This window comes from Balaenoptera acutorostrata, chromosome 9 (assembly GCF_949987535.1).
Source record: "Balaenoptera acutorostrata chromosome 9, mBalAcu1.1, whole genome shotgun sequence".
In the NCBI taxonomy this organism is placed as follows: domain Eukaryota; kingdom Metazoa; phylum Chordata; class Mammalia; order Artiodactyla; family Balaenopteridae; genus Balaenoptera; species Balaenoptera acutorostrata.
In genome coordinates this window covers 52736144-52761643 of record NC_080072.1, presented here as the reverse complement: position 1 = coordinate 52761643, position 25500 = coordinate 52736144, and the positions used below count along the sequence as shown (strand labels likewise).

The 25500-nt window shown below is 36.9% G+C and overlaps 1 protein-coding gene across 1 annotated transcript in view; it reads left to right on the top strand.

Moving 5' to 3' along the window:
• Positions 1 to 25500, top strand: part of FCHSD2 (FCH and double SH3 domains 2) — a 313606-nt gene that overhangs the window by 122633 nt on the left and 165473 nt on the right. The window contains exon 4 of the mRNA XM_007173694.2: positions 13876 to 13952. Within this exon, the coding sequence (XP_007173756.1) occupies positions 13876 to 13952 (77 nt within the window). The remainder of the gene's footprint in view (positions 1 to 13875; positions 13953 to 25500) is intronic.

The window sequence follows — 25500 nt, the reverse complement described above, 5'->3', positions numbered from 1 at the left end:
AAAAACATCTTCTCTGAGAAAGACGCTGTTAAGAGAATGAAAAGACAGACTGAAAGAAAGTATCTGCAAAACATGTATCTGATAAAGGACTTGAATCCAAATTATACAAATACATCTTAAAACTCAACAATAAATAAATAAATGACCCAATTAAAAAGGTCAGGGACTTCCCTGGTGGCACAGTGGTTAAGAATCCGCCTGCCAATGCACGGGACACGGGTTCGAGCCCTGGTCCGAGAAGATCCCACATGCTGTGGAGCAGCTAAGCCCATGAGCCACAACTACTGAGCTTGTGCTCTAGAGCCTGCGAGCCACAACTATTGAGCCCACGTGCCACAACTACTGAAGTCTGCATGCCTAGAGCCCGTGCTCCGCATCAAGAGAAGACACTGCAATGAGAAGCCTGTGCACCGCAACAAAGAGTAGCACCTGCTCGCCACAACTAGAGAAAACCCTCACGCAGCAACGAAGACTCAACACAGCCAAAAGTAAATTAAAAAAAAAAAAAAAAAGTAGGTCAAAGACCTGAACAGACACTTCAACAGAAAAGATACACAGATGGCAAATAAGCATATGAAAGATGTTCAACATCATATGTCATTAGGGAATTGTCAGTGAGATACCACTACATACCTGTTTGACTAAAACCCAAAATAATGACAACACCAAATGCTGTCTAGGATGTGGAGCAATGGATTCCCATTGCTAGTGGGAATGGAAAATGGTATAGCCACTTTTGGAAGCTAAGCACAGTCTTATCACATAATCAAGTAGTTGCACATCTTGATATTTGCCCAAATGTGTTCATAACTTAAGTTCCGACAAAAACCTGTACATCAATGTCTGTAGCAGCTTTGTTCATAATTGCCAAAACTTGGTAGCAAATAAGATGTCCTTTAATAGGTGAATGTATAAACAACTTGTGGTATATCTAGACAATGGAATAGAAGTCAGTGATAAAAGGAACTGAGCTATCAAGCCACCAAAAGACATAGCAGACACTTAAATGCATCTTGTAAACTGGAAGAAGCTGATCTGAAAAGGCTACAATGCTATATGATTCCAAATATATGACATTCTGGAAAAGGCAAAACTATAGAGATGGTAAGAAGATTGGTGTTTGCCAGAGGTTGGGAGGGAGGAGGATGAAGGGAAGATGAATAGGTGGCGCACAGGGTAGTTTTAAAGCAGTGAAATTATTATTATTATAATGCAATGGTGGATACATAACATTGTGCATCTGTCAAAACTCATAGAACTGTACAACACAAACAGTGAATCCTAATGTAAACGGTGGCCTTCAGTTAATAATGTGTCAATATATTGTTTCATCAGTTGTAACGCATGTATTACACTAATGCAAGCTGTTAATATTAGGACAGTCTTATGGAGCAGGGGAGTATATGGGAACTCTACTTTTTGCTCACTTTTTCTGTAAACCTAAAAATTGCTCTTAAAAAAAAACTCTATTAATTTTAAAATGTATGTATTTGTTCACCAAACTGGTTAATGATTTGGTTCAGCATTTATTTACTGAGCAAAGACTGAACTGTGCTAGATTTTTATAGCCCTGTCCTTTAAAGAACTTACAGACATCCCTTAGCCAAAATATATAGTGGTTTGAGATAGTCTGTGGTTATATCAGAGTGAGTTGAGTGCTCAGAAAGTGTTTTAAACTTTGAAAGAAGACCTGGTTTTGAACCCAGGCTTAATTAGCTACGTGATCTTATATAAATTACTTAGCCTTTTAAAACTTCCGTTGCATCTACTGCATAAGGTGGTGGCTTTAAATGTTAGTTGAGTGCAAATAGTAAGTACTCAAATATTAACTCTAATGACTAGTTATGTTTTCCATTCAACAAGAGAAATGAGGAAGAATGGCTCTCATTTGCCTTGAATGTTCAGTCACATTTTGTCTGTTTCTTCTGGAATGCCCCCTGTATTTTAAGGTAACTAAGGATCCAGCTCATGAAATTATTTGCTTGCTGATTTGCTACATTCCAGTTTCTGCTTGAAAAAGGAACTGCTTTTACAGCTGTCTTTGAGATCAAGTGGACAGTTCAATCATGCTGACGAATATAACACTTCTCTTATTGTTTAAAACAACAGCAACTAGGTTGTTTTTCCTCTCAATAAAACCCTTCAGTCAGAAGCTTACAAATAGATATCAGCTAATCCAAGCCTTGAAATCTAACTTTAATTTTAAAAATGGAATAAGAACACAATTTTAATGATGTCTAAATGTTCTAAATAAGCCAAAATTAGTATATTTTGCTCTAAAAATCTGTGTCATTATTTGTTTTCCAGTTAATGTTTTAAATATTATAAAATAAATCCCCCAAATTTGTTTTTTGACAACAGATAATATTAATCTTTATTGGAAGATGACTGTAACACACAGTAAAAACTATTGTTTTTCTTACTGAAAGCTTCCAGCAATGTGAAAAGAAAAATTCTCAAAATGTGGGGGAAAGAAAAAACATTCATAAAAGTATAACCATCATTTCGTGGTTAAACAATCTACTGAAAAATGGAAAATGAAGTAAAAACTATTGAAATAGGGGAGAGGTAAGCCATTTAGTCAGTAGGGTTTTCTCTTGATTAAAGCTTGCATATAAATTGCTTTGGGAATAAATGGAAGAACTCTATAGGCATAAACAAGACTATCTGGAGCAGGGGGAAATGGTTGAAGTGAACTTGAAAATTATTAAATAACTGGCATTTAACATCAGGTAGATTTGGCCTTTTGCCTCCTAAAAGGAAGATACCTTTTACTAAACAAACTTCCAAGTTATACACTCCTATTGGCAACAGCATTATATAAACTGGACATTTAACATGTTCTCTCTGTTTAAGTCCAACAGGATTTTTGCACATATTTTCTCTTATTAAACTGTCGTAATAGCAACATTCAGTGGAGAACTAAGAATATTTCAGTCAGATAACTTTTATACCTCTTTTGTATATTAAGGGAAACACTGTGAGTTTTGTGTAAGCACAGTAAATTAACTTATTCCAATTATTATTAGGACATAACTCTCCAAGGAAACATCTTTTTAAATGTGTTTTTATGATTCTATTTTAAGCTCAATGGTAGTAACGGTGCTTTTACTCTGAATTGAGTAAAAGAAAGACATTGGAGGGTCTTTCTTTTTTTTTTTTTTTTTTAAAGGATTTTCTTATTTATTTATTTATTTATTTTTGGCTGTGTTGGGTCTTCGGTTCGTGCGAGGGCTTTCTCCAGTTGCGGCAAGCGGGGGCCACTCTTCATCGCGGTGCGGGGACCGCCCTTCATCGCGGTGCGCGGGCCTTTCTCTATCGCGGCCCCTCCCGTCGCGGGGCACAGGCTCCAGACGTGCAGGCTCAGCAATTGTGGCTCACGGGCCCAGCTGCTCCGTGGCATGTGGGATCTTCCCAGACCAGGGCTCGAACCCGTGTCCCCTGCATTAGCAGGCAGATTCTCAACCACTGCGCCACCAGGGAAGCCCCCGGAGGGTCTTTCTTAAAGAACGAGAATAACTTCATAGAAAACTTCTTTGAGAGTAGTTAATTCCTGAGCGCTAAAGAAGAATTCACTATATAAGTGTAAGTGTAAGCTTCAAAGAACAAGTTGGATGCTTAGAAGTGAAAAATTTACCCCACCAACCCTTCTCCCACATTTTCCCTACTAGTTTTTCATCACAAATTTTTTTCACCTAAGTTATGCCAAACCCTGGAACGCCCTCTTCCTTTCTCAGTTGCTCAAATTCCTATTTGCTCTTTCAGATCCAGTTCCAGTGTACTTAAGTTTACACAGGTTTTCCTGACATCTCTCACTTTAGGAGAGATAGTGCCTTCTCCTCTTATACTTCTGCTAAACCTAGCATCATTTGTATTATAATCCAACAACCCTTTCTGCAATTAAATAGCCTACCAGTGTATTCATCCCTGAGGGACATACCATCATCTGTCCATTTGTATAAAGCCAAAATCCAAAGGGTCATCTTTGTTGTCTCCTCCCTTCTTATCTCTTCCATAGCTAGACCATTACCAATCATGTCAGTTTTTCCCTGCCAGATACCTTTATAAATCAGTCTGGTTCTCTCTATCTCCAGTGTCTCCACCACAGTTCAAACCCTCATCATCTCTGCCAGAATACTGCTGCAATAGTCTTCTTTGGATCTAAAGAGTCTCTTGAAGACAGCATATAGATGGATTATGATTTTTAATCTATTCTGCCAATCTCTCTGTCTTTCGATTGGAGACTTTAATCTATTTACATTTAAAGTAAGGATGTACTGACTTCTTTGTCGTTTTGCATTATTGTCTCTTTTGTGTTTAGTTGAGTTTTCATAGTGGAACGTTCTAAGTTTCTTCTTCCTTTTGCGTATATTCTTTGTGGTTATATTTAACATTCTAAAGTTGTAAAACTCTAATTTGAATTTACACCAGCTTAACTTCAGAAGCATCACAAAAACTCTGCTCCTTTACAGCTTCATCCCTAACCTTTTCATTTATTGATAGGACAGAATTATGTTTTTTTATATTATGTATCCAAAAACATAAACTAAAATTTTTTTGATACATTAGTTTCATATTGTATAAAAAACAATATGTGGAGTTACAAAACAAAGTTACAATAACACTAGCTTTTAGACTAACAATTTTTTAAAGAAATGTATAATCTCTTAAACCAAGTAGAAAACAGAAAGTGGAGTTACAGACCACTGTTACAATAATACTAGCTTTTATAGTTGCCCATATATTTACCATTAGTGAGATCTTTATTTCTTCATACTGCTTCAAGTTACTGTCTAGTGTCCTTTCATTTCACCTTTGGGATTCCCTTGAGCATTTCTTACAGGGCAGGTCTAGTAGTCAGGAACTCCCTCAGCTTTTGTTTATCTGAGAATATTTTAATATCTCCCTCACTTTTGAAGGACAGTTTTGCTGCATATAGTATTTTCAATTGACAGTTTTTTTTCTTTTAGCACTTTGAATATATGGACCCAGTGTTTTCTGCCCTCCTACATTTCTGTTGAAAACTCTGCTGATAATCTTATTGAAGATACCTTGTATGTGGCTATTTGCTTTTCTCTTGCTGCTTTCAGGATTCTCTTTTTGTCTTTAGCTTTTGACAGATTGATTATAATGTGTCTCAGTGTGGGTCTCTGAGTTCATCCTACTTAGAATTTGTTGTGCTTCTTGGCTGTTTATATTCTTGTCTTTTGTCAAATTGGGGAAGTTTTTGACCATTATTTGTATAATTTCACTGTCCCTTTCTCAATTCTCCTTCTAGGACTCCCACAGTGCATATGTTGGTCCACTTGTTGGTGGCCCAAAGGTTCCTTAGCCTTTGTTCACTTTTCTTCATTGGGGAATAGGGGTTCAACAATGGCCATCTACCTCTGTGTCTGCACCTTTGTGTCTCCACATCCTTGATCAGAAGCAGCAATCAGTGATCAGAGCACAGATCCCTGATATTTGGAGGGCGGGCCCCTATTGCCCACAGTGTCTCCTGCAAGCTGCATGCAGGCTGCTACAGGAACAAGTTCATGGCTGCCTGCCACTGGGCTGGGAGGGGGCGGGTAACTGCTGCTGAGCTAAGTGCAGAAATTGGTTGAAATTAACTTTGTTTAACAGCCAAGCCTTTCTCTGGAAGTTACAACCTTGAAAAAGACTTCAGAGTTCCAAAATAGTTATGTGAGACAGATTCTGTCATTGGATCTGTTGTCTGTGTTGGGAAACAGAATCCTGGTGCTTTCTACTTTGCCATCTTCCCAGAATCCTCTCCTGCAATAGTCTTCTAAGTGGGGATATAACTCAGAAACAGCCAGATGGAAGAGATGCATAGGACAAGTATGTAGGAAGGGGTGTAGGGCTTCCATGCCTTCTCTGGGTGTGCCACTCTCCCACCACCTCTACATGTTCACCAACCTGGAAGCTCTCTGTACCCCATACTACTGGGGTTTTTATGGAGGCTTCATCATGTGGGTGTGATCAATTATTAACTCCATGTCTAGCCCCTTTCTCCTCTCTGGAGATTAAGAAACAGGGCTAGAAATTCCAAGAATATGGCTTGGTCTTTCTGGTGACCAGCCCTCATCCAGGAGCCCACCAAAAGAGTCACCTCATTAGAACAAAAGACACTGCTATCACCCAGGAAAATAATTGGGACTTAGGAACTCTGTGTCATGAACTGGGGTCAAAGACTAAATGCTAGGACAAAATTCTCCTAGCACCTCTATTTACTGAAGTTTTATGAGCTCTGTGCCAGGAACAGAAACCAACACATAAATATTTTCTTTTATTTCACAAGGTACATAACTCTTTGATTTGGCTCTTTTCCACTTGGCAAAATGAATTTAAGATTTATCCAGGACTTCCCTGGTGGTTCAGTGGTTAAGACTCTGCACTGCCACTGCAGGGGTTGTGGGTTCAATCCCTGGTTGGGGAACTAAGATCCTGCTTGCCGTGCGGCATGGGCAAAAAAAAAAAAACAAAAAAACTTGTGTAAATTAATAGCTTTTATTACTGAATAGTACTCTGTTCTAATGATGTACCGTATTTTATTTAACTGTTCACCTATTGAGGGACATCTTGGCTGCTTCCACTTTCATGAATAAAGCTGCTAGAAACATTTGTGTGCAGGATTTTGTGTGGACATAAGTTTTTACATCAGTTGGCTAAATACTTAGGAGTGCTATTGCTGAGTCATATGGGAAGTCTATGTTTAATTTTGTAAGAAATTTCCAAATTGTTTTCCAGAGTGGTTGTACCATTTTACGTTTCCACCAGCACAGGCGTGTCCTGTGGCTCTGCATTCTCACTAACATTTGATAGTGTAGTATTTTTTTGGAATAGCTCAAAGAGCTATTCTAATAGGTATGTAGTGGTATCTCATTGTTGTTTTAATCTGCATTTCCATAACGACAAGTGATGTTCAGCATTTTTCATATGCTTATTTGCCATCCTTACATCTTCTTGATGAAGTGTGTGTTCAGATCTTTTGCTCATTTTAAAATTTGGGTTGGTTTTCTCTTTACTGTTGAGTTTTAAGAGCTCTGTATATATTCTGGATACAAGTCCTTTATCAGATATGTGATATGTGTGTGTTCTTCCTAGTCTGCAGCTTGTTGTTTTTTTTTTTTCTTCATTCTCTTAACAGTGTCCTTCCTAAAGGAAAGAATTTAATTCTAATAAAGTGCAGCTTATCATTTTTTCCTTCATGTATCTTGCTTTTGGTGTTGTATGCAGAAACTCTTTGTCAGAGGTCAAAGAGATTTTCTTTTGTGTTCTCCTGCATGTTTTGTACTTATGTACTTTACATTTAAGTCTATGAACTGTTTTGAATTAATTTTTGTGTAAGTTATAAGTGTTAATGTTCATTTTTTGGCATATGGTTATCCAATTGTTCCTGCACCATTTATTGATATAGACTATCCTTTCTCCATCTAACTGCCTTTGTGCTTTGTGAAAAATCAATTTACTGTATTTGTATGGATCTATTTTGGGGCTCTCTTCTGTTCCATTGAGCTATGTGTCCATTCTTTTGCTAGTACTACACTGTAACATTATAGTATAGTAATTAGCCTTGAACTCATAATGTGAGTTCTCTGAGTTTGTTCTTGTTTTTCAGAATTATTTTGGCTATTTTAGTACGTTTACCGTTCCATATACATTTTAAAATCAGTCTTTTGATATCTACAAAAAAGCTTTCTGGAATTTTGATTTGAATTGCAATGAATGTATAGATGAAATTCAGAATAATTGACATCTTAACAATGTGAACTCTTCTAATCCATTAACATGAGGATTTCTTGGATTTTTTTCATCAGTGTTTTGGAGTTTTCCATGTACAGTTCTGACACATATTAATATTTTGTTAGATTTATACCTGAGTATTTCATTTTCCCCCCAATGCTATCCTAATTTTTTTTTAAGTTTCAAATTCCAGTTGTTCATTACAGGTGCATAGGAGAACAATTGAGTTTTATATGTTGACCTTGTATCTTGCAACCTTGCTAAACTTAATTATTAGTTCCAGGAGGGTTTTTTGGTTTTGTTTTTGTTTTGTTTTTTTTTTGTAGATTCTTTGGGGTTTTTTACATAGACAATCATGTCATCTGTGAATGGAAGTAGTTTTATTTCTTCCTCTCCAATTTGTATACCTTTTACTTCTTTTTCTTGCCTTTTTGTACTAAGTGGGACTATAAATACAATGTTGTAAAGGACTGGTGAGAGAGGACATCCTTGCCTTATTCCCAGTCTTAGGGGGAAAGCATTCACTTTCCATTAGAAGTATGTTAACTCTAGGCTTTTTTTTTTAATGTAATCATTAATTAATTAATTTATTTATTTGGCTGCATCGGGTCTTAGTTGCAGCACACGAGATCTTTTATTGTGGCGCGCGGGCTCTTTGTTGCGGCTTACGGACTTCTCCTTAGTGGCAGGCAGGCTCCAGAGCACACGGGCTCAGTAGTTGCGGCACACGGGGTCTCTAGTGGTGGCACATCAGCTCCAGAGCACGCGGGCTCAGTTGCCCCGCAGCGTGTGGGATCTTAGTTCCCCCTCCAGGGTTTGAACCTGCATCCCCTGCACTGGAAGGCAGATACTTAACCACTGGACCACCAGGGAAGTCCCATTAACTGTAGGCTTTTTGTATATACCCTTTATTAGGTTAAGGAAGTTTCCTTCTGCTACGAGTTTCTTGAGAGTTTTTATCATGAATGAGTGTTAAATTTCATCTCTTTTTTATTCTGTTTCGTCCTCAAATCAAATAGGTCATTTAATATGTCATTAGAACTTGTTTTTTTCTTACATAATTAAATTTAAACAAAATTAATCTTTATTTCTGATAAAAGGAAAAGTCTAAAAATATCTAAATACATGTTTAATATGTAACATGAGATTAATACCTCATTTTATCATGAAATGAATAGAAAAGTAAGTAAAGACAGTTTATTATGTAATTTAAAATAATATATTGATTTTTTTTTACCTAACTTCAATTATATGCTGTACAAGACAATGAAAAATATTTCAAAACTTTGCTTAAGGGGGGGATGTGAAGTTCTCTATTACTATTAAAGCAATTTTAGAATAGTTAAGACATTGTATAATTTATAATCATTGTATAATTTACATCAGTTTGAGAAGTATCCAACTTATGCAGTGGACTTTAATTTTTAAAAGTCATTTACATAATGTTGGGAATTTCATGACAAAAAGGTATAGTATATTATGTAACATGGCTTCCTATAATTTTGAAGTGCCATCTGATGTCATATCCTTATAAAATTTAAATATTAGTTTCTCTGTATGTTAGCAGGGAAAAATGGATACAGAATAACCTGTGTGAGATCCATGGGGCACACTTCTGCTCAGCTTTCTGAGGTAAATGGGCAAAAGGTTAAGCCATCAGTCCATTTCCCAGTGTCTATTGAACAGTGTCTTTCTTTGTGTTGCTTCACTTGTTAGAGCAATATAGCAAGTGTTATTGAGAGGTGAAACAAAGCAAGTCTTACATCAAACACTGATGGCTTTTTAAAAAGTTGGAATGGGATATTATTGGATGTTGCAAAGAGTATATTGATAGTATATTTTTATGGAAACCACTGCTCCAGAGTAAACTGTATTAGAAATCAAATGAACATTATATATTAGTGATACTTATGTAAATATAAATATTATATCTAATGCATCAGTTTTAAAGAGTAATGTAATGTAAAGTAATGTTGTGGGCCGGGGAAGTGATTTAAAAAAAAAAACAAACATTAAAAAAAAAAATTACCTCTGGTAATTTTTACCGGGTTTATCTTCCTTAGCCAATTACTTGTGGTAGATTTTATTTTCTATACAAGTAAACCTTTTATTCATAAGATGTAGCTTTAAGCATAATGTAAAAGGTAAACCAATTAAGTATAGAATGCTTTCAGAAGCATGAAATGTTATTTAGGACCTTTCTTATAAGGGCCATGGAGTATTTCTTGAGCATCCATGCAGATTAGATCTTGAACAGCTGCATGGAGCACACAGAAGCCATGATTCCTGTCTCTCTGAACTAACTTGAATAAAGTCTTTCATCTAAAGATCTCACTGTTTGTCTATTTCATGAATCCCTCATCTCATCTCTGAAGCACTCCATTCAGTTTAGTACAGTCCAACATTGTGGTTTAGAGCTCTAGAAATTGCTGTTGTAACTTATAATGCACAAAAATAACAAGTTGAAGTAATTTCAAAAAAATTTTAAAGAATTATATAAAATCTACAGTGATTTTGTGGGCAAAGATTTAGAATGATAACTAGGGATTCTAATTCAAACTTAACTAGATTCTAATTCAAACTTAACTGTGACTTTAAGTAAATTTTGTATGTTCTAAGCGTCCAATTTCTCTGTAGTTATAACAGGGTCCAACAGAATTAAGAGAAATAAGTGTGTTGAGATGCTTGTTAGTAAGTTCATTTGTTTTATATAAATTTACAGTGCTGTCATTCTGCCTTCTTAGTCCTTCTCATAATCTGAGGCTCCTATCATATACCATGTTCTGTAAAAATTGTTCTGCAACCACTTTAGCAGTTATTAAACTGAAAAAGTCACTATCATATTATTGAGATGTAAATTTGTTAAGAAAATATCAGATGAAGAATATACAAATCAATTTTCACTGCAAAGTAAAGGAGCTGTTACAGTGGAGGATTACTGGACTGAATGTCAATATTATGACATAGTATGAGTGTGTTTCATGTTTGGTAATTGCAATCATTGTTGCTTTTGTTGTGGTCATCCATGTACAATGCTTGGTGTCAGTCTATTTATCTCTTGTAAAAATAAAATACAGTGTGTGTGTGTGGAAAAAAAAAAAAAACAAGAAAAGTAAAGGATATAGAGGACAGAGCAAATACAAGAATTAAAAAAAAAAAATGTAAGGGACTTACAAAAATAGCACCTTGTTTAAATAATATTTTCTGGATGTCTAATTCAGTCCTGACTAGTTTTAGATTTTAGACTAGTGCTGGTTTGACATTCGTATTTTAGGTCAGCATGAGTCAACAGAAATATAATGTGAGCCAAATTTATAATTAAAATTTTTCTAGTAGCCACTTTTAAAAAAAGTAAAAAGAAGCAGGCAGAATTAATTTTAATATAATTTATCTAACCTAATATACGCAAAATATTATTTCTTCATGTAATCAGTATTAAAAAATTAATGTTAAAAAAAAAAAAAAAAAAAAAAAGAAAATATCAGATGATCTTTTCCTCCTCTGGGTACTTGTATCACATATTGCCACTTATTTGGCAGCAGCCCATCCATTGCCTCCCATTTTATGCTGTATGCTTCTTATTCCTGTCTACATATTATGAGTTCTTTGAATTCAGGGATCTTAACTTACTTGAATCTTCATAAAAATTAATATGTACTGCCTTCTAAATATGGAATAAACTTTTTTCATTGCTTCAGAGTATCTACACATATGTTCCCTTTCAGTAATGGAGATGGTCAAATTTGACTATAATTTTACTAAGGAACTTATTTATTTATTGTATAAAAACCATCTGGTCATAATCTTAGAAATCTGATATATGTTTTTTTATTTGAGTATATGAAAATTAGGGAACCAGAGAAATTTTGATCTAAACATTTCTAACTCAGAATGGCAAAAACACAAAAGGAGTTTGAGCATTATACATTAGAAATGGAGTAATGTAGGTGGCATTTATTCGTGCAATCAGGGAACATTATTGGTAGCAACTATATACTAGGCTCTTTGCGATAGCCTGGAGACATAGTGATTAAAAAAAAAGAAAGAAAGAAAAAAGACAAGATCGGTACCTGATGGAGCTTATAGTCAGCAAATAGGCAAAGCATATTTGAACCAGATGGTAACAATGTATAAGGATTATGAATACAGTAGGCTGATGTGAGAGAGAGCAACTGAGTGAAGGGTGAGCTACTTTGTATACAGTGATTAGGAAAGCCCTCTTAGAGAAAGATACAAAGTAAGACCAAAAGGATAAGGAAGTACCTAGATTGTGGTCTCTAAATATGGTTTCTCTCTGAAAGTAATCAGAATTCCTTGGAAAACTAGCTTACTGCAGATCTGGAATAGGAACTGTAAAAGAAAACAAAGAAATTATTAAAGTCTATTGGGGTCATGATATGGGAGCCAACTTGGAGCAACTCCCACTGACCACAGATGTAGCATTTGGAGCATCAAGAGAATTGTGACTGCAATAGATTGAAACACATCCATTATTCAAAATATGTGAGTTCATAATGTTACTTTAAAAATTCATTGTTCACTTTTGGACCAAAACTGGACAGTCAAGTATTTATCTTGCCTTTCCTCTAAGAACTGTACCTCAGCATACCCGAACAGTCCAGGAGGGATAGTTCTTTAAAAAAGAATTCAAGCTAATAAATGCAGAAAGAATGATAAACTATTCTCTTTTAATGAAATGAAACCAAACACTTAGGCATTTAAACTTTCCACATTTTTCTTTATATACTTTTGAATATTTTGTGTTCGGATATTTAAAAATCAGTTTAAAGGAGGGGCAGCAAGAACTCAGCTGGTAGGAATGGGAGTAGTAGGAAGAGATTTCATACAAATAAAGAACGGTGTGAACAAGGTACAGAAGTGAAAAAAAATTCTGTATGCATTCAGGGAAGACTTAGTAATTGTATTCCCCAAAGTGCAAGGTATGTAAGTGGAAGTATTGTGGATATGGAGTTATTTATGAGTTTTCAGAATACATAGGACCTGAAAATAGTGAAACCAAACTATTGCCAAATTCAAAAGGAACTCGAGATTCAAAGGAGCTTTTCTGTAGTTCCTGCTACCCTTTGGGCTCATTGAAATAATGGTAAACAGAAACATTCAACGATGGATTTAATTAAGCCAAATTGATTTGGCAGCAGACCTTAGTAGAAAGGTACCATGTATAGAATGCACCACTGACTTTACTTGGGCAGCTTCTGCTTAAAGTAGGCAGTCAATTAATGTGATTGTTCTTCATCTCAGCGTTTTATTTGTTCTTTTTAAAGTTGCATGTATAGAGATGAATATCCCAAAGTTAATGATTTCTGATCCATTACATTGGACCCTGTTACAGTGTTAGGGAACCACATATGTTTCCTTCTAAAAGTAGTATGCTCTATATTCAGAGTGAGTAGTTTAACCTTTCTTGCCAATAAAATCCTGTACCTATTATGGATACTCTGTTTTGTCCAGGTACATGTTTGTATGGATAACAATAAGTGAGTATTTCTTTGTGAAACTAATTTTTTCATTTTAAGTGATTTGTGCCATGGTATCATTTAAAAAAGAAAACAACTCTTAAAGTCTGTCTTGAAAATTACTAGTATGGAATAGCACCAAGGTTTGTCCATTAATTTTACAAGCCAGTGTTTATCGGTCTGCTCCAAATTGAATGTGTTGTAGTCTTTCCTGGTATATGAGTTTGACTGCTGGGATTCAGAAATGCAGTATATGCCGCAGCAGAGGAATGATGGAAAATTGGGATGTCAAGCTGAGTAATCAGAGCTCTGTGGAGGTGGACAGCTGTGTTCCTTGTGATATACCGGGGTAGTTTGTTTTTATGGCTGGTCACATAGTTTGGTGAAGTGGGAAGCATTTCAATTAAGTTCCAATTTTCTCATCTTTATACTCACCTTTTTCCTAAAAATGAGGACAAGAGAAGACTTTGAAAATAATGAAACAAGTTATGGTGTTCTACCATTTATCATTGGTTCTTTACTTCTGAATTAAATTTATATATGGAAAGATGGGATTTGCTAAGTAATGTATTTTAAGGAAAAGAGCTTCCTTTATAGCATAATACTTATTTTATAATTTATATTTTATTATATTGTATATGTATTTTTTTAACAGGGTATCCAGAAGTTGGCTAGTCAATATCTGAAGAGAGATTGGCCTGGAATAAAAGCTGATGATCGGAATGATTACAGGTAACTTAATAAGTAGCTCTTGCCCATTTTCTTTAAAACTGGTTTCACACAGAGCCATGTCACATATATACAACATAGACTCCAGTTTTTAAAAAAATTGCTTCTTTCCTCTGCTGTGTTTTTAGATATAATGTCAAAATTATCAAGCAATGTTAATGTTCTACAACATATATAATGTATATGAAATAGATCATTTTCATATGTCTTAAGCCAAGATTACATTTTGTTTAATTGATACCCACATAGGGAATTTAAAGCAGACAGATGACAATGGAACACAAATTGTTTTCTCAGTGACCTATAGATGAAACACATTATCACAACAATAATGAAACAAGATTGTAATTTCTATCATGATCATTGATTCTTTACTTCTGAAACAAATCCTACATTTGGAAAGATAGGATTCTGTGAGCCTAGGGGAAAAGAGTTTCTAAGTTACATATATTTTATATATATATATGTATATATATATGGTATACAGACACACCCACAAGGTATCTAGAAATTGATTAGTCAATATCCCACATACGAATTTTTTTTTTTATAACAACTTTTTTTTTTTTTTTTTTTTTAAATTTATGGCTGTGTTGGGTCTTGGTTTCTGTGCGAGGGCTTTCCCCAGTTGCGGCAAGCGGGGGCCACTCCCCATCGCGGTGCGCGGGCCTCCCACCATCGCGGCCCCTCTCGTTGCGGAGCACAGGCTCCAGACGCGCAGGCTCAGCAATTGTGGCTCACGGGCCCAGCCGCTCCGCGGCACGCGGGATCCTCCCAGACCAGGGCCCGAACCCGTGTCCCCTGCATTGGCAGGCAGACTCTCAACCACTGCGCCGCCAGGGAAGCCCCCACATACGAATTTTAAGGAAGGTAGACAACAATGGAATATAAATTGTGTCTTCATACAGACGTCTTTAAAGTATTTATAATTTTGTTTAGAATTTGGTGTCTTTTTTGCAGTTAATTTGGAAGTATTTATTAGCTTTTGTGCTCAAGACTGTCCTTAGTGTTGAGGGAACCAGAGGTCAAAGACAGGATTTCAGAGCTTGCAGTCTGGTTGAAGTTAAGACTAATTATTACTCATGAAACAATAGCAGAGAATCCAGGGTAATTAAGAACTCAGTATTGAAGTGTGTGGTTTGGAATCTGAATATGAAATCAAGTTGCTGGATCATCAGGTAATTTCTTAATGGAGATGGAAAACTGCAGGATACACAAGAAACCTTAATAGTTCTTCACAGTTGCAAGACTGATAACTTGGAAGGTGGCATGATAGCTATAAATAATACATCTGTAGTTGCAATATGGAATAATAAAGCAAAACAGGAAATAAATATAGGAATTTTCTTGTGGACTTTTCAGTATCTACAAAGTTCAGCTAAGGGGGGAAAAGAGAGGAGATGAAACCCTAGGTGAAAGAGACAGGCAGAGCAAAGCCTTGAGGTGAAAGTGAGAATGATATGTTCAGTACTGCTGGCATGAGGAAAGCCTGACCAAGGAAGAGATTGGTTGCTAGAGAGTAAAGAAGGACTCCAACTTACAGATAGGTTCTATTCCAAGTTTGTTTGAAATTCAGGATGCAGGTTACCAAAGAAATAAGGATAAGGTTCTGCTCCCAGGCTAGCTTATGCAACCTAATTTTTAAAAGTATGTTAAGCCAACTTTTACTAAATATTTACTGTATACCAGATACTATGCTAGGAACTTTATCTCCCGTGATTATCAAAACGTGATAATCAAACCTGTGAGGTACATATGATTATCCCCTTTTTATATACGAGGAAACTAAGCCTCGGGTTGTATGCTTTACTCAAGGTCACACAGCTGTTTAAACCCTCAGTCAGGGCTTCCCTGGTGGTGCAGTGGTTGAGAATCTGCCTGTCAATGCAGGGGACACGGGTTCGAGCCCTGGTCTGGGAAGATCCCACATGCTGCAGAGCAACTAGGCCCGTGAGCCACAACTACTGAGCCTGCGCGTCTGGAGCCTGTGCTCCGCAACAAGAGAGGCCGTGATAGTGAAAGGCCCGCGCACCGCGATGAAGAGTGGCCCCCGCTTGCCACAACTAGAGAAAGCCCTCGCACAGAAACAAAGACCTAACACAGCCAAAAATAAAAAAAATAAAAAAAAAACACTCAGTCATTTATTCATTCATTCTTTCTTTTTTAATTAATTTATTTATTTAATTTTGGCTGCATTGGGTCTTTGTTGCTGCGCACAGGCTTTCTCTAGTTGCGGTGATTGGGGGCTACTCTTCGTTGTGGTGTGTGGTCTTCTCACTGCGGTGGCTTCTCTTGTTGTGGAGCATGGGCTCTAGGCACATGGGCTTCAGTAGTTGTGGCATGCGGGCTCAGTAGTTGTGGTACATGGGCTCTAGAGCGCAGGCTCAGTAGTTGTGGTACATGGGCTTAGTTGCTCCGCGGCGTGTGGGATCTTCCCAGGGTCGAACCCCTGTCCCCTGCATTGGCAGGCGGATTCTTAACTACTGCGCCATTAGGGAAGTCCCTCATTCATTCTTTATTTATGAGATAGATGTGAAATATCTACTTACATGCTAGTTGTTAAAGTAGACTTCAGGATTAAAGAGAGTAGAAGGTATGGTTCCTGTTGTTAAGGAGCTTAAAGGAGATAGCCAGTATAAACAGTTGCAATATTGGGTAGTAGTAGAGGTGCATTGGGACTGTAGAGGAAAACCTAGGCTTATAGAGCTGAGTCTTAAAGGATGTGCAGGAGTTCATCAGTGTTGGGCAGAAGGAATTCTAAGCAGAAGTAACACCTTAAATGCAGGGAGGCATGAGAAAATATGAATGTTAGGTCGCAATGAAGTGTGTATGGGTTGGAGGGTAAGAGGAGTGGTGGACCTGGAGGATACCTAGATAGGCATCATGGAGGACTTTGCATATCACAGAGTTTCTTTTTTATTCAGAAGATAACAGAAGCATCAAAGAATTTCCATAAGAGGAATGACAAGTTCAACATACTTCAGTAACTGTATGAAGGTGGACTAAAGGGATATGAGGAAGAATTAAGAAAGAATAGAATTGCAGGAATTTAATCCCTCTCGTTTCTTATTTGAACCATGAAAATTATAGTAGAAATTAGGCTGTGGGGCAGATTTCAGAGATATTTAGAAAACTGAAGCTAGAGGACTTGCTATTGATTTGGCAGTTTTGTTTTTTGTGTTTGTCAAATTTGTTCTGAGACAGACTACAAACAGTTTTCTGTAACTGTCAAACTATGAAGTAGTTTTCTCAGTATCTAAAATAGCTCTTGGAACATAGAAGGCATTTGATAAATATTTACTGACTGAAGGACGAAGTAGAGGGAGGGAGAGGAAGGATTGTAGAATGACTCCCAGGTTTTTTAACTTAGGCAACTGAGAGGATGGTGGTGCCATAGTGAAAAAAGACAATAGATCAGGATTGAGGGTGAGAATGGCAGTTGCCATTTTTTGTTTGTTTGTTTATTAGGAGTTTATTTCAGCTCTAGTCAATTAAAATTTCCATTTAACTTTTTTTGTTTATATTTGTATTGTTAATTTAAAAATTCTTACCCAAATAATGCATTCTTGTTGCATGTGTAGCAGAGTATAAAGTGTACCTCATCCTCTTTGCCAAGCATCTTCCATCCACATTTCTACTAGAGTAATTGCTGTTAGAAGTATGTGGTCTTTTCTTCCATATTTTTCCTGTGCAGTGCATACATGAACATAAACAGTTGTGCTGTTTTTAACAGAACTAGAATTATTATATACATATGCTTTTGTAATTCCCTCCACACATACACCTTCCATACACATACCTAAGGAGTCTATTTTACTTTAGTTTTTATTTTTTTATTTTATTTATTTTTAATTTATGGCTGTGTTGGGTCTTCGTTTCTGTGTGAGGGCTTTCTCTAGCTGTGGCAAGCGGGGGCCACTCTTCATCGCGGTGCGTGGGCCTCTCACCATCGCGGCCTCTCTTGTTGCGGAGCACAGGCTCCAGACACGCAGGCTCAGTAATTGTGGCTCACGGGCCCAGTTGCTCCGCGGCATGTGGGATCTTCCCAGACCAGGGCTCGAACCCATGTCCCCTGCATTGGCAGGCAGATTCTCAACCACTGCGCCACCAGGGAAGCCCTATTTTACTTTATTTTTTATTTATTTATTTTTATTTAAATATGGTTGATTTACGTTATGTTAGTTTCAGGTGTACAGCAAAGTGATTCTTCAGTTACACATACATATATTTTTTTCTGATTCTTTTCCATTATAGGTTATTACTAGATATTGAATGTAGTTCCCTGTGCTATACAGAAATCCTTATTGTTTATCTATTTTATATATAGTGGTATGTATCTGTTAATCCCATACTCTTAATTTATCCCTCCCCCTCCTCTTTCCCCTTCGGTAACCAGAAGTCTGTTTCCTCTGTCTGTGAGTCTGTTTCTGTTTTGTAAATAAGTTCATTTGTATTATTTTTTAGATTCCACATATAAGTGATATCATATAGTATTTATCTTTCTCTGTCTGGCTTACTTCACTCTGTATGATAATCTCTAGGTCCATCCATGTTGCTGCAAATGGCAATATTTCATTCTTTTTAACGGCTGAGTAACATTCCATTGTGTGTGTGTGTGTGTGTGTATGTGTGTGTATCAATCACATCTTCCTTTATCCACTTATCTGTTGATAGACACTTAGGTTGCTTCCATGTCTTGGCTATTATAAATAGTACCACTGCAAATATTGGAGTGCATGTATCTTTTTGAATTAGAGTTTTCATCTTTTCCAGATATATGCCCAGGAGTGGGATTGCTGGATCATATAGTAACTCTATTTTTAGTTTTTTAAGGAACCTCCATACTGTTTTCCATAGTAACTGCCCAGTTTACATTCCCACCAACAGTGTATGAGGGTTCCCTTTTCTAAGGAGTCTATTTTAGATGTCCCTTCAAGTCGGTTTGTTCAGGTCCCCTCTTCTTTTTAATGGCTATGTTAGTGCCATAGTGTGGGTAAATCATAGTTTTGTTATCCATTTCTCTGTTGGTAGTTAGTTTATTACTATTGCAAATAGTGCTGCAGTGGATAACTCATGTATGCACATAGTTATATCTTTGTGCATTGTGAAAGTATATCTATAGGGTTAATTCTTAGAGGGGAACATGCTGGGTCAAAGGGTTTATACATTTAAAATGTGAAACTATAAATTAACCTTCATAAACTCTGTCTTAGTATATTTTACATGTCTTCAAATTTGATTTGAAATTACCCATTTCTTTTTATTTTTTACCAACAGGGCACATGGTCAATCTTTGAACATTTTTGCCAGTCTGATGATACATGCACCATTTAATGCCATTAAACCCACCCCCATTTGCCTGGAAACTAGAGTTCTATAATACTACTTTCTCTTAGACCTTTTTTGTTTGTTTGTTTAAATCTTTGAGGACAGGTTTTTCAGTCCTGTCTTAGTTTGTTCAGGCTGCTATAACAAAATACCACAGACTGGGTGGCTTATAAGTAAGAGAAATTTATTTCTCACAGTTCTTGAGACTGAAGTCCAAGACAAAGATGCCGACATGGTCAGGTTCTGGTGAAGTCCCTCTTCTGAGTTGCAGACTTTTCAACTTTTAGCTGTGCCCTTACTTGGTAGAAGGGGTTTGGGAGCTCTGTGGGGTCTCTTTTATAAGGGCACTATTCTGCCTTCACCTCTGCAAAGCCTCACCTCCTAATACCACCATCACCTTTGGGGATTAGGATTTCCACATATGAATTTCAGGGGACCACAAACATTCAGACCATAGCAAGTCCTTTCTATGTAAATATTTCTTGGAGTTCCCTCAGCTCTCTTGTGACTGTTTTGAGTGATCTTATCTATATTTCTATCTTTAAGTATTGCCTATAAACTAGTAATGATCTGTGTTTTCATTAACTCTTCAGCTTGGGAACCAACAAGTCAGCTGCCTCCAACTGTGACTTCTTTTCAGACCTCATCTTCTCTTAGGAATGTTAAGTAGCTGCTTCTCTGTCTGTGATCTCTCCCCTTCACGATTTCATTGCCACAGTACCACCAACCTGTACGTCTGTCTGTATGTCTTTGTAAAATAGGCCTACTCTCACCACCTACTTGAAAATCTTCTATTGTTTCTCCTTGCTAATAGTATGAAATTAAAAAAAAATTTTTTTTATGATATCAAAAGCCAGGAAGAATCCTGACCCCAAATTACCTTTCTTTCCTCCTTTCTGGCCATTTCTCCTTCTTTCATGCTTGGTTCCCCAACCCTTGGGCACCTTAAGCTGCAGTTGTACTGCAGTTCTTATCAAACCTCAGCTGGACTGAGTATCAGTCATTCTCCCTGCCTTTACTTCTGTTACCTAGGCTGAGGATAGTCTCCCTTCCTACTACCAAAAACAGCAATACATGAACACTTATTTATTAAACACCATACTTTCTCCTGTTATCAGTTACTATGTAAGTTAATCTTAGATTATGAATTCAACTTGTCACATTTTCTAGAGTCTTCTTGATGTGTGGTGCTGTATTCCAGGCCAAGGGTAGATCTGTGATTTTTGTTTGTTAAACTTTTGTTTTCACTTAAAAAAAAATTATAGATTCATGTGCAGTTTTAAGAAATAATACAAAGAGTGTTCTTGTACTCTTCACGCAGTTCCCCCAGTAGTAATAATATCTTGCGTAACTATAATACAACATCACAACCAGGAAATTGATATTGATACAATCCACCAATCTAATTTAGAATTCACCAGTTTTACATGTACTTATTTGTGTGTATGTAGGTGTATGCATATTAAGTTCTGTGGTGTTCTATCACATATGTAGATTCGTGTGACCACCACTACAGTCAAAATAAATTTGTTGGTTTATTTCTTAATAAAAATTTTCCCTGATAAGGTTTTCTCTGTTTTCCAGTATAATAGTCATATGAGAAATAGTTCACAGCGTGATTTTAGGTGGTATATGGATCAATATTTTTGAATTTTACTCATTAAAACTTAATTATTATGGCAAGTTTTATTTTTCAATTAGAATGGAATATGAAGTAGTAAGATACATATATTTTAGTTTAAAAGATGAGTCATTTTAACAAAAAATAATAATGGTACAGGAAATATGAGGCACAAATTGTGTAAGACATACACAAAGAACTTAGTATACACCTTTATTACAGTGAAGAGACTCTTTTTAAAAATTCTTTAATAGTAATGCTGGACCAAGAACAATCTTATGGCAGCAGAAGAGCAGAGGTTTGGGAGCCAGACAGATCTGGGTTTGAATCTAGTCTCCATCATTCCCTCCTCTCCTTCCTCCTGTAAATATATATTGAATGAGTGCCTGCTGTGCCAGACCCTGTTCTAGGTGCTGAGGATACAAGAGTGAATAAAACAAAGCTTCTGCTGCATGGAGTCTTCATTCTAGTGAAAGAAGACAAGACAATAAGCATATGAGTAATTAAACATTGTCACTTGGTGACAAGGACAGTAAGCATAGTAAAAAGAAAACAGGGTACCTAGAAGTGGCTGGCACTGCAGTGGATATACTGTGTAGAGCCTAGACTTTAGGGAGACAAGAGCAAAATCAGAGAGAGGTCATTTAGGCTATTATAGTAATCCAGGCATGAGATAATGGTGGCTGAAACCAGGGTAGTAGCAGTGGAAGAGATAGACAGTAGTCAGATTCCATTATATTTTTAAAGTCTAGTGAACAGTATTTCTTGGTGAATCAGATGTGGAATATGAGAAAAAAAGGAGGAATCAATGATGATTCTAGGGGTTTTGGCTTGAACAACTAGAGGTTTGAGTAGCTGTCAATGAGATGGAATAGATTGGCAGAACAGATTTTAACGAAATCAAGAATTTGTTTTTGATCATGTTAGTTTTAAGATACCTACTAGATATCCAAGTTGGATATGTTAAATTGGCAACTGAGGGGTTAGGGAAGATGTCTGAATTAAAAATTCAGGAATAGTCAGCATAGTGACAGTATTTAAAGCCATGAGACTGCATGAGCTTATTTAAAGAGTGAGTGTGAAGAGAAGAAGCTGACTGTGGGGACACTCTAGCATTTACGGGGCAATGAGATGAAGAGGAACTAGCAAAGGAGCCTAAATTGTGGCTAGTGAGATAAGGCTAGACCAAGAGAGAGAGCTATCCTAGAAGCCAAGTGAAGATAGCATTTCAAGAAGGATAAACTAGGTCAGTACTGCTGATAGACTGAATAATAGACCCAAAACTTGAATTGATTATTGGTATTAGCCACAGGGAGATCTTTGATGACCTTGACAAGTAATTTTAGAATGGTGGATGTTAAAACCTTATTTGAATTGAATCAAGAGTGACCAGGAGGAGAAGTGGGAACAGTAATTTCAGACATTTCTTTTGAGGAGTTTTGCTGTTAAAGGGAGCAGACATTGGGGTGGTAGCTGGAGAGAAATGGAGGGTTGATGGAGGGATTTTTTTTTAAGATGCGAGACATTATATGAGTATGATCCAGTAGAGAGGGAAAAGTTGATATTGTAGGAGAAAGCACAATTACTGGATTGCTGTTGAGTTAGAGGTTATATAGTGTAGTACAGATGTGAAGCGTTGGCCTTCGGAGCACAGGTAATTCATTGGAGTAAAAAGAGGGATGGCACAGTGTATGGGTGCAAAAGCAGGGAGATAGGTAGATGTGGAGGGAGCATGTGGACATTGTCTTCATACTTCATTATCAGCTGAAAGTGTGGTCATATTAGAGGTTTGAGATGAGAGGAAAAGGTGGGAAATAATTATCTAGAAGAGTGAGCAAATAAGTGGATTAGGGGAATATAGTAGGATTGCTGGGGGGCACTAAGGGATTATTTGACATCAGTTGAAAGTGAGACTAGGCAGCATGATTATTGTTTACTCCAGCAACGTTCTGTTGAACAGACATTGGTATGGTGTAAACAGAATTTTGGATTTAACCAAGTTTGGAATTTGTAGATTATAATGACCGAAAGAGGACTTCCCTGGTGGCGCAGTGGATGGGAATCCGCCTGCGAAGGCAGGGAACACAGGTTTGATCCCTGGTCCGGGAAGATTCCACATGCCATGGAACAGCTAAGCCTGTGTGCCACAACTACTGAGCCTGCGCTCTAGAGCCCATGTGCCACAACTACTGAGCCCATATGCCACAATTACTGAAGCCTGCGTGCCACAACTACTGAAGCCCGCGTGCCTAGAGTCTGAGCTCTGCAACAAGAGAAGCCACCGCAAGGAGAAGCCTGTGCACCGCAACAAAGAGTAGCCCCTGCTCGCCACAACTAGAGAAAGCCTGTGCGCAGCTAGGGTGTACGTTAGAGGGTGATCATGATGGTGGACCATGAAATCTAGGCTGGGTGAGGAGCTGTAAAGGGAGATTATGAGAGGGAGTGAAAGACAGTGGAAAGGAGGTAGGATGAAATGGATTGTGGGCTCTGATAGGGTTGAGTAATTGTTGAAATGAAGAATCCTAAAGGGAGTGAGTGGAAACAAGAGGTGTTGGTCAGAGATTAGATGATTAAATTGGTATTAGAGCAGAGGGGTAGTTATTGATAATGGCAAAGTTTAGGTTATGACCATGAGAGTACTATTTCCTGGTGAGTAGCTGAAGAAAAATTTCACAACCTCTCCAAGCCTTACTTTTTCTCCTCTGCAAAATGGGGATAATGCCTACTTTACAAAGTTGTCATGAAGATTAAATGATATGACAGATGTAAAATACATGACATAGTGCCTAGAATGAGATAGATTCTTAAAAGAATTTTCTTCCTTTCTTATATAATTTTGAGCCTCATTTCCTGAACTGAGCAGAATAACAAAATACCATAAATGCTTGATACATTTCCTTATGTTTCAAAATTATATATATGAAGCCTAGTGTAATAAAATTTTTAGAAAATCACTCTATAACCCATTATTATTTTTTCCCAATTGGAATGAAAAACACCACTGCCATTGGAACTACCACTATTGTGTTAACAAGAAGTACTTCTATTTCTTCTACAATTCTGTGACTATTACTATTTATTCATTTAAAAGAATCTGTGTGGCAAGAATTTTCACATCATTTTCATTTAATTGTTAAAATAGCCCTGTGAGGTGCATGGTGCTGGTATTTTTGTTATTTTTCCATTTGCCAGTTGAGGAACTGAAAGTATAGTGAGATGTGCTACATACGATTATATTGGTTAAACTAGACCTTGAACCCAGGTCTTCTGACTGACTGGTACCCGAATTTCGTGAGTCATGGTGTGTCATTGTTGTGAATATGTTTGCCTGCTATTTATTTGTCTGCTAGTCTCTAAAGATCTCTTTTTAAACTCTGTAATGAAAGGACTTTTCTTTTTATTGTACAGTCTTCATAATTTATACATTCATCCATTCATTCAACACATACTGATTATAACCTTTCTAATGGTTAGGCCATGTGCTAGGCCCTAGAAATAGCAATACAGTTGTGAGAAAGACATATACCCTTCATGAAATTTTTACTATAGTGAGAGGGACAAACATTAACAATTAACATAAAAATATTTGTAATTGAAGGAATAGTGCTAGAACCATGTGAACAAATAACAGGGAGGGACTTGATTGAGTCTGTGCATTGGCTTGGTGGTGATCCCAAGACTTCCCTGAGGAAGTTACATTTAAGTTGAGATTTCAAGGATGAGCAGCAGTCAACTAGATGAAGAGGTAAAAGGAAGAGGGTGCTACCTAAGGGGCGAGCATAGTTTCATCCTTATTCCACTCCTCTGTCCTTCCTTCTTTCCTTTATTCCTTCCTTCCTTCGGATTACAGTTCATAATTGTCCTTGCTCATTTTCATTATGATTTAAAAATGTATTTTAAGTATAAATTAATAATTGCAAAACATAGTACTGAATTTTTCTCTTGGTTCATTCTCTGAGAAAATCAATTATCTGGACTGCTTAGGAGGTTCTGTGGTGAGTTTACATTCTAGATTCCATTGGTAGTCATGCAGTAAGGCCATGGAGGACATTAATTTTGCTGGGTTTTTTTTCCAGTTTTATTGAAAAATAATTGACATACATCACTGTATAAGTTTGAGGTGTACAACTGTATGGTTTGATTTACATATATTGATGAAATGATTACCACAATAGGTTTAGTTAACATTTATTATCTCGTATTCATTTTGCTCTTCTTAAGCCCATCATTGCTTTTATGCTGACAGTTTTTGCTGGCACAACACACTGACTCTTTTTTCCAAAGGGAAAGTAACATACCTCTGCTTAAATAAGTGAATATTTCAGTCGAAACTGATGTATTTGGTGTATTTCAAACTACTAATCCATTACACAAACTGTTTATTCCCTTGGTTGAGAAGTACAGCTTCAAGTTTTTTTTAGTTCCAAGTAGGATGGAGACCCAGGCAAATTTTCTTTTTCTTGTTTTCACACTGTCATCCATTGACCCACAGCTAGCATTTTATGTAGCACATGGTCCCATACATTGCTATAGTAGGAAATCCACGTGACACAAGAAGGGATATCTTAGGAGATGGATATTATAATCTATCAGTGCAAGTAT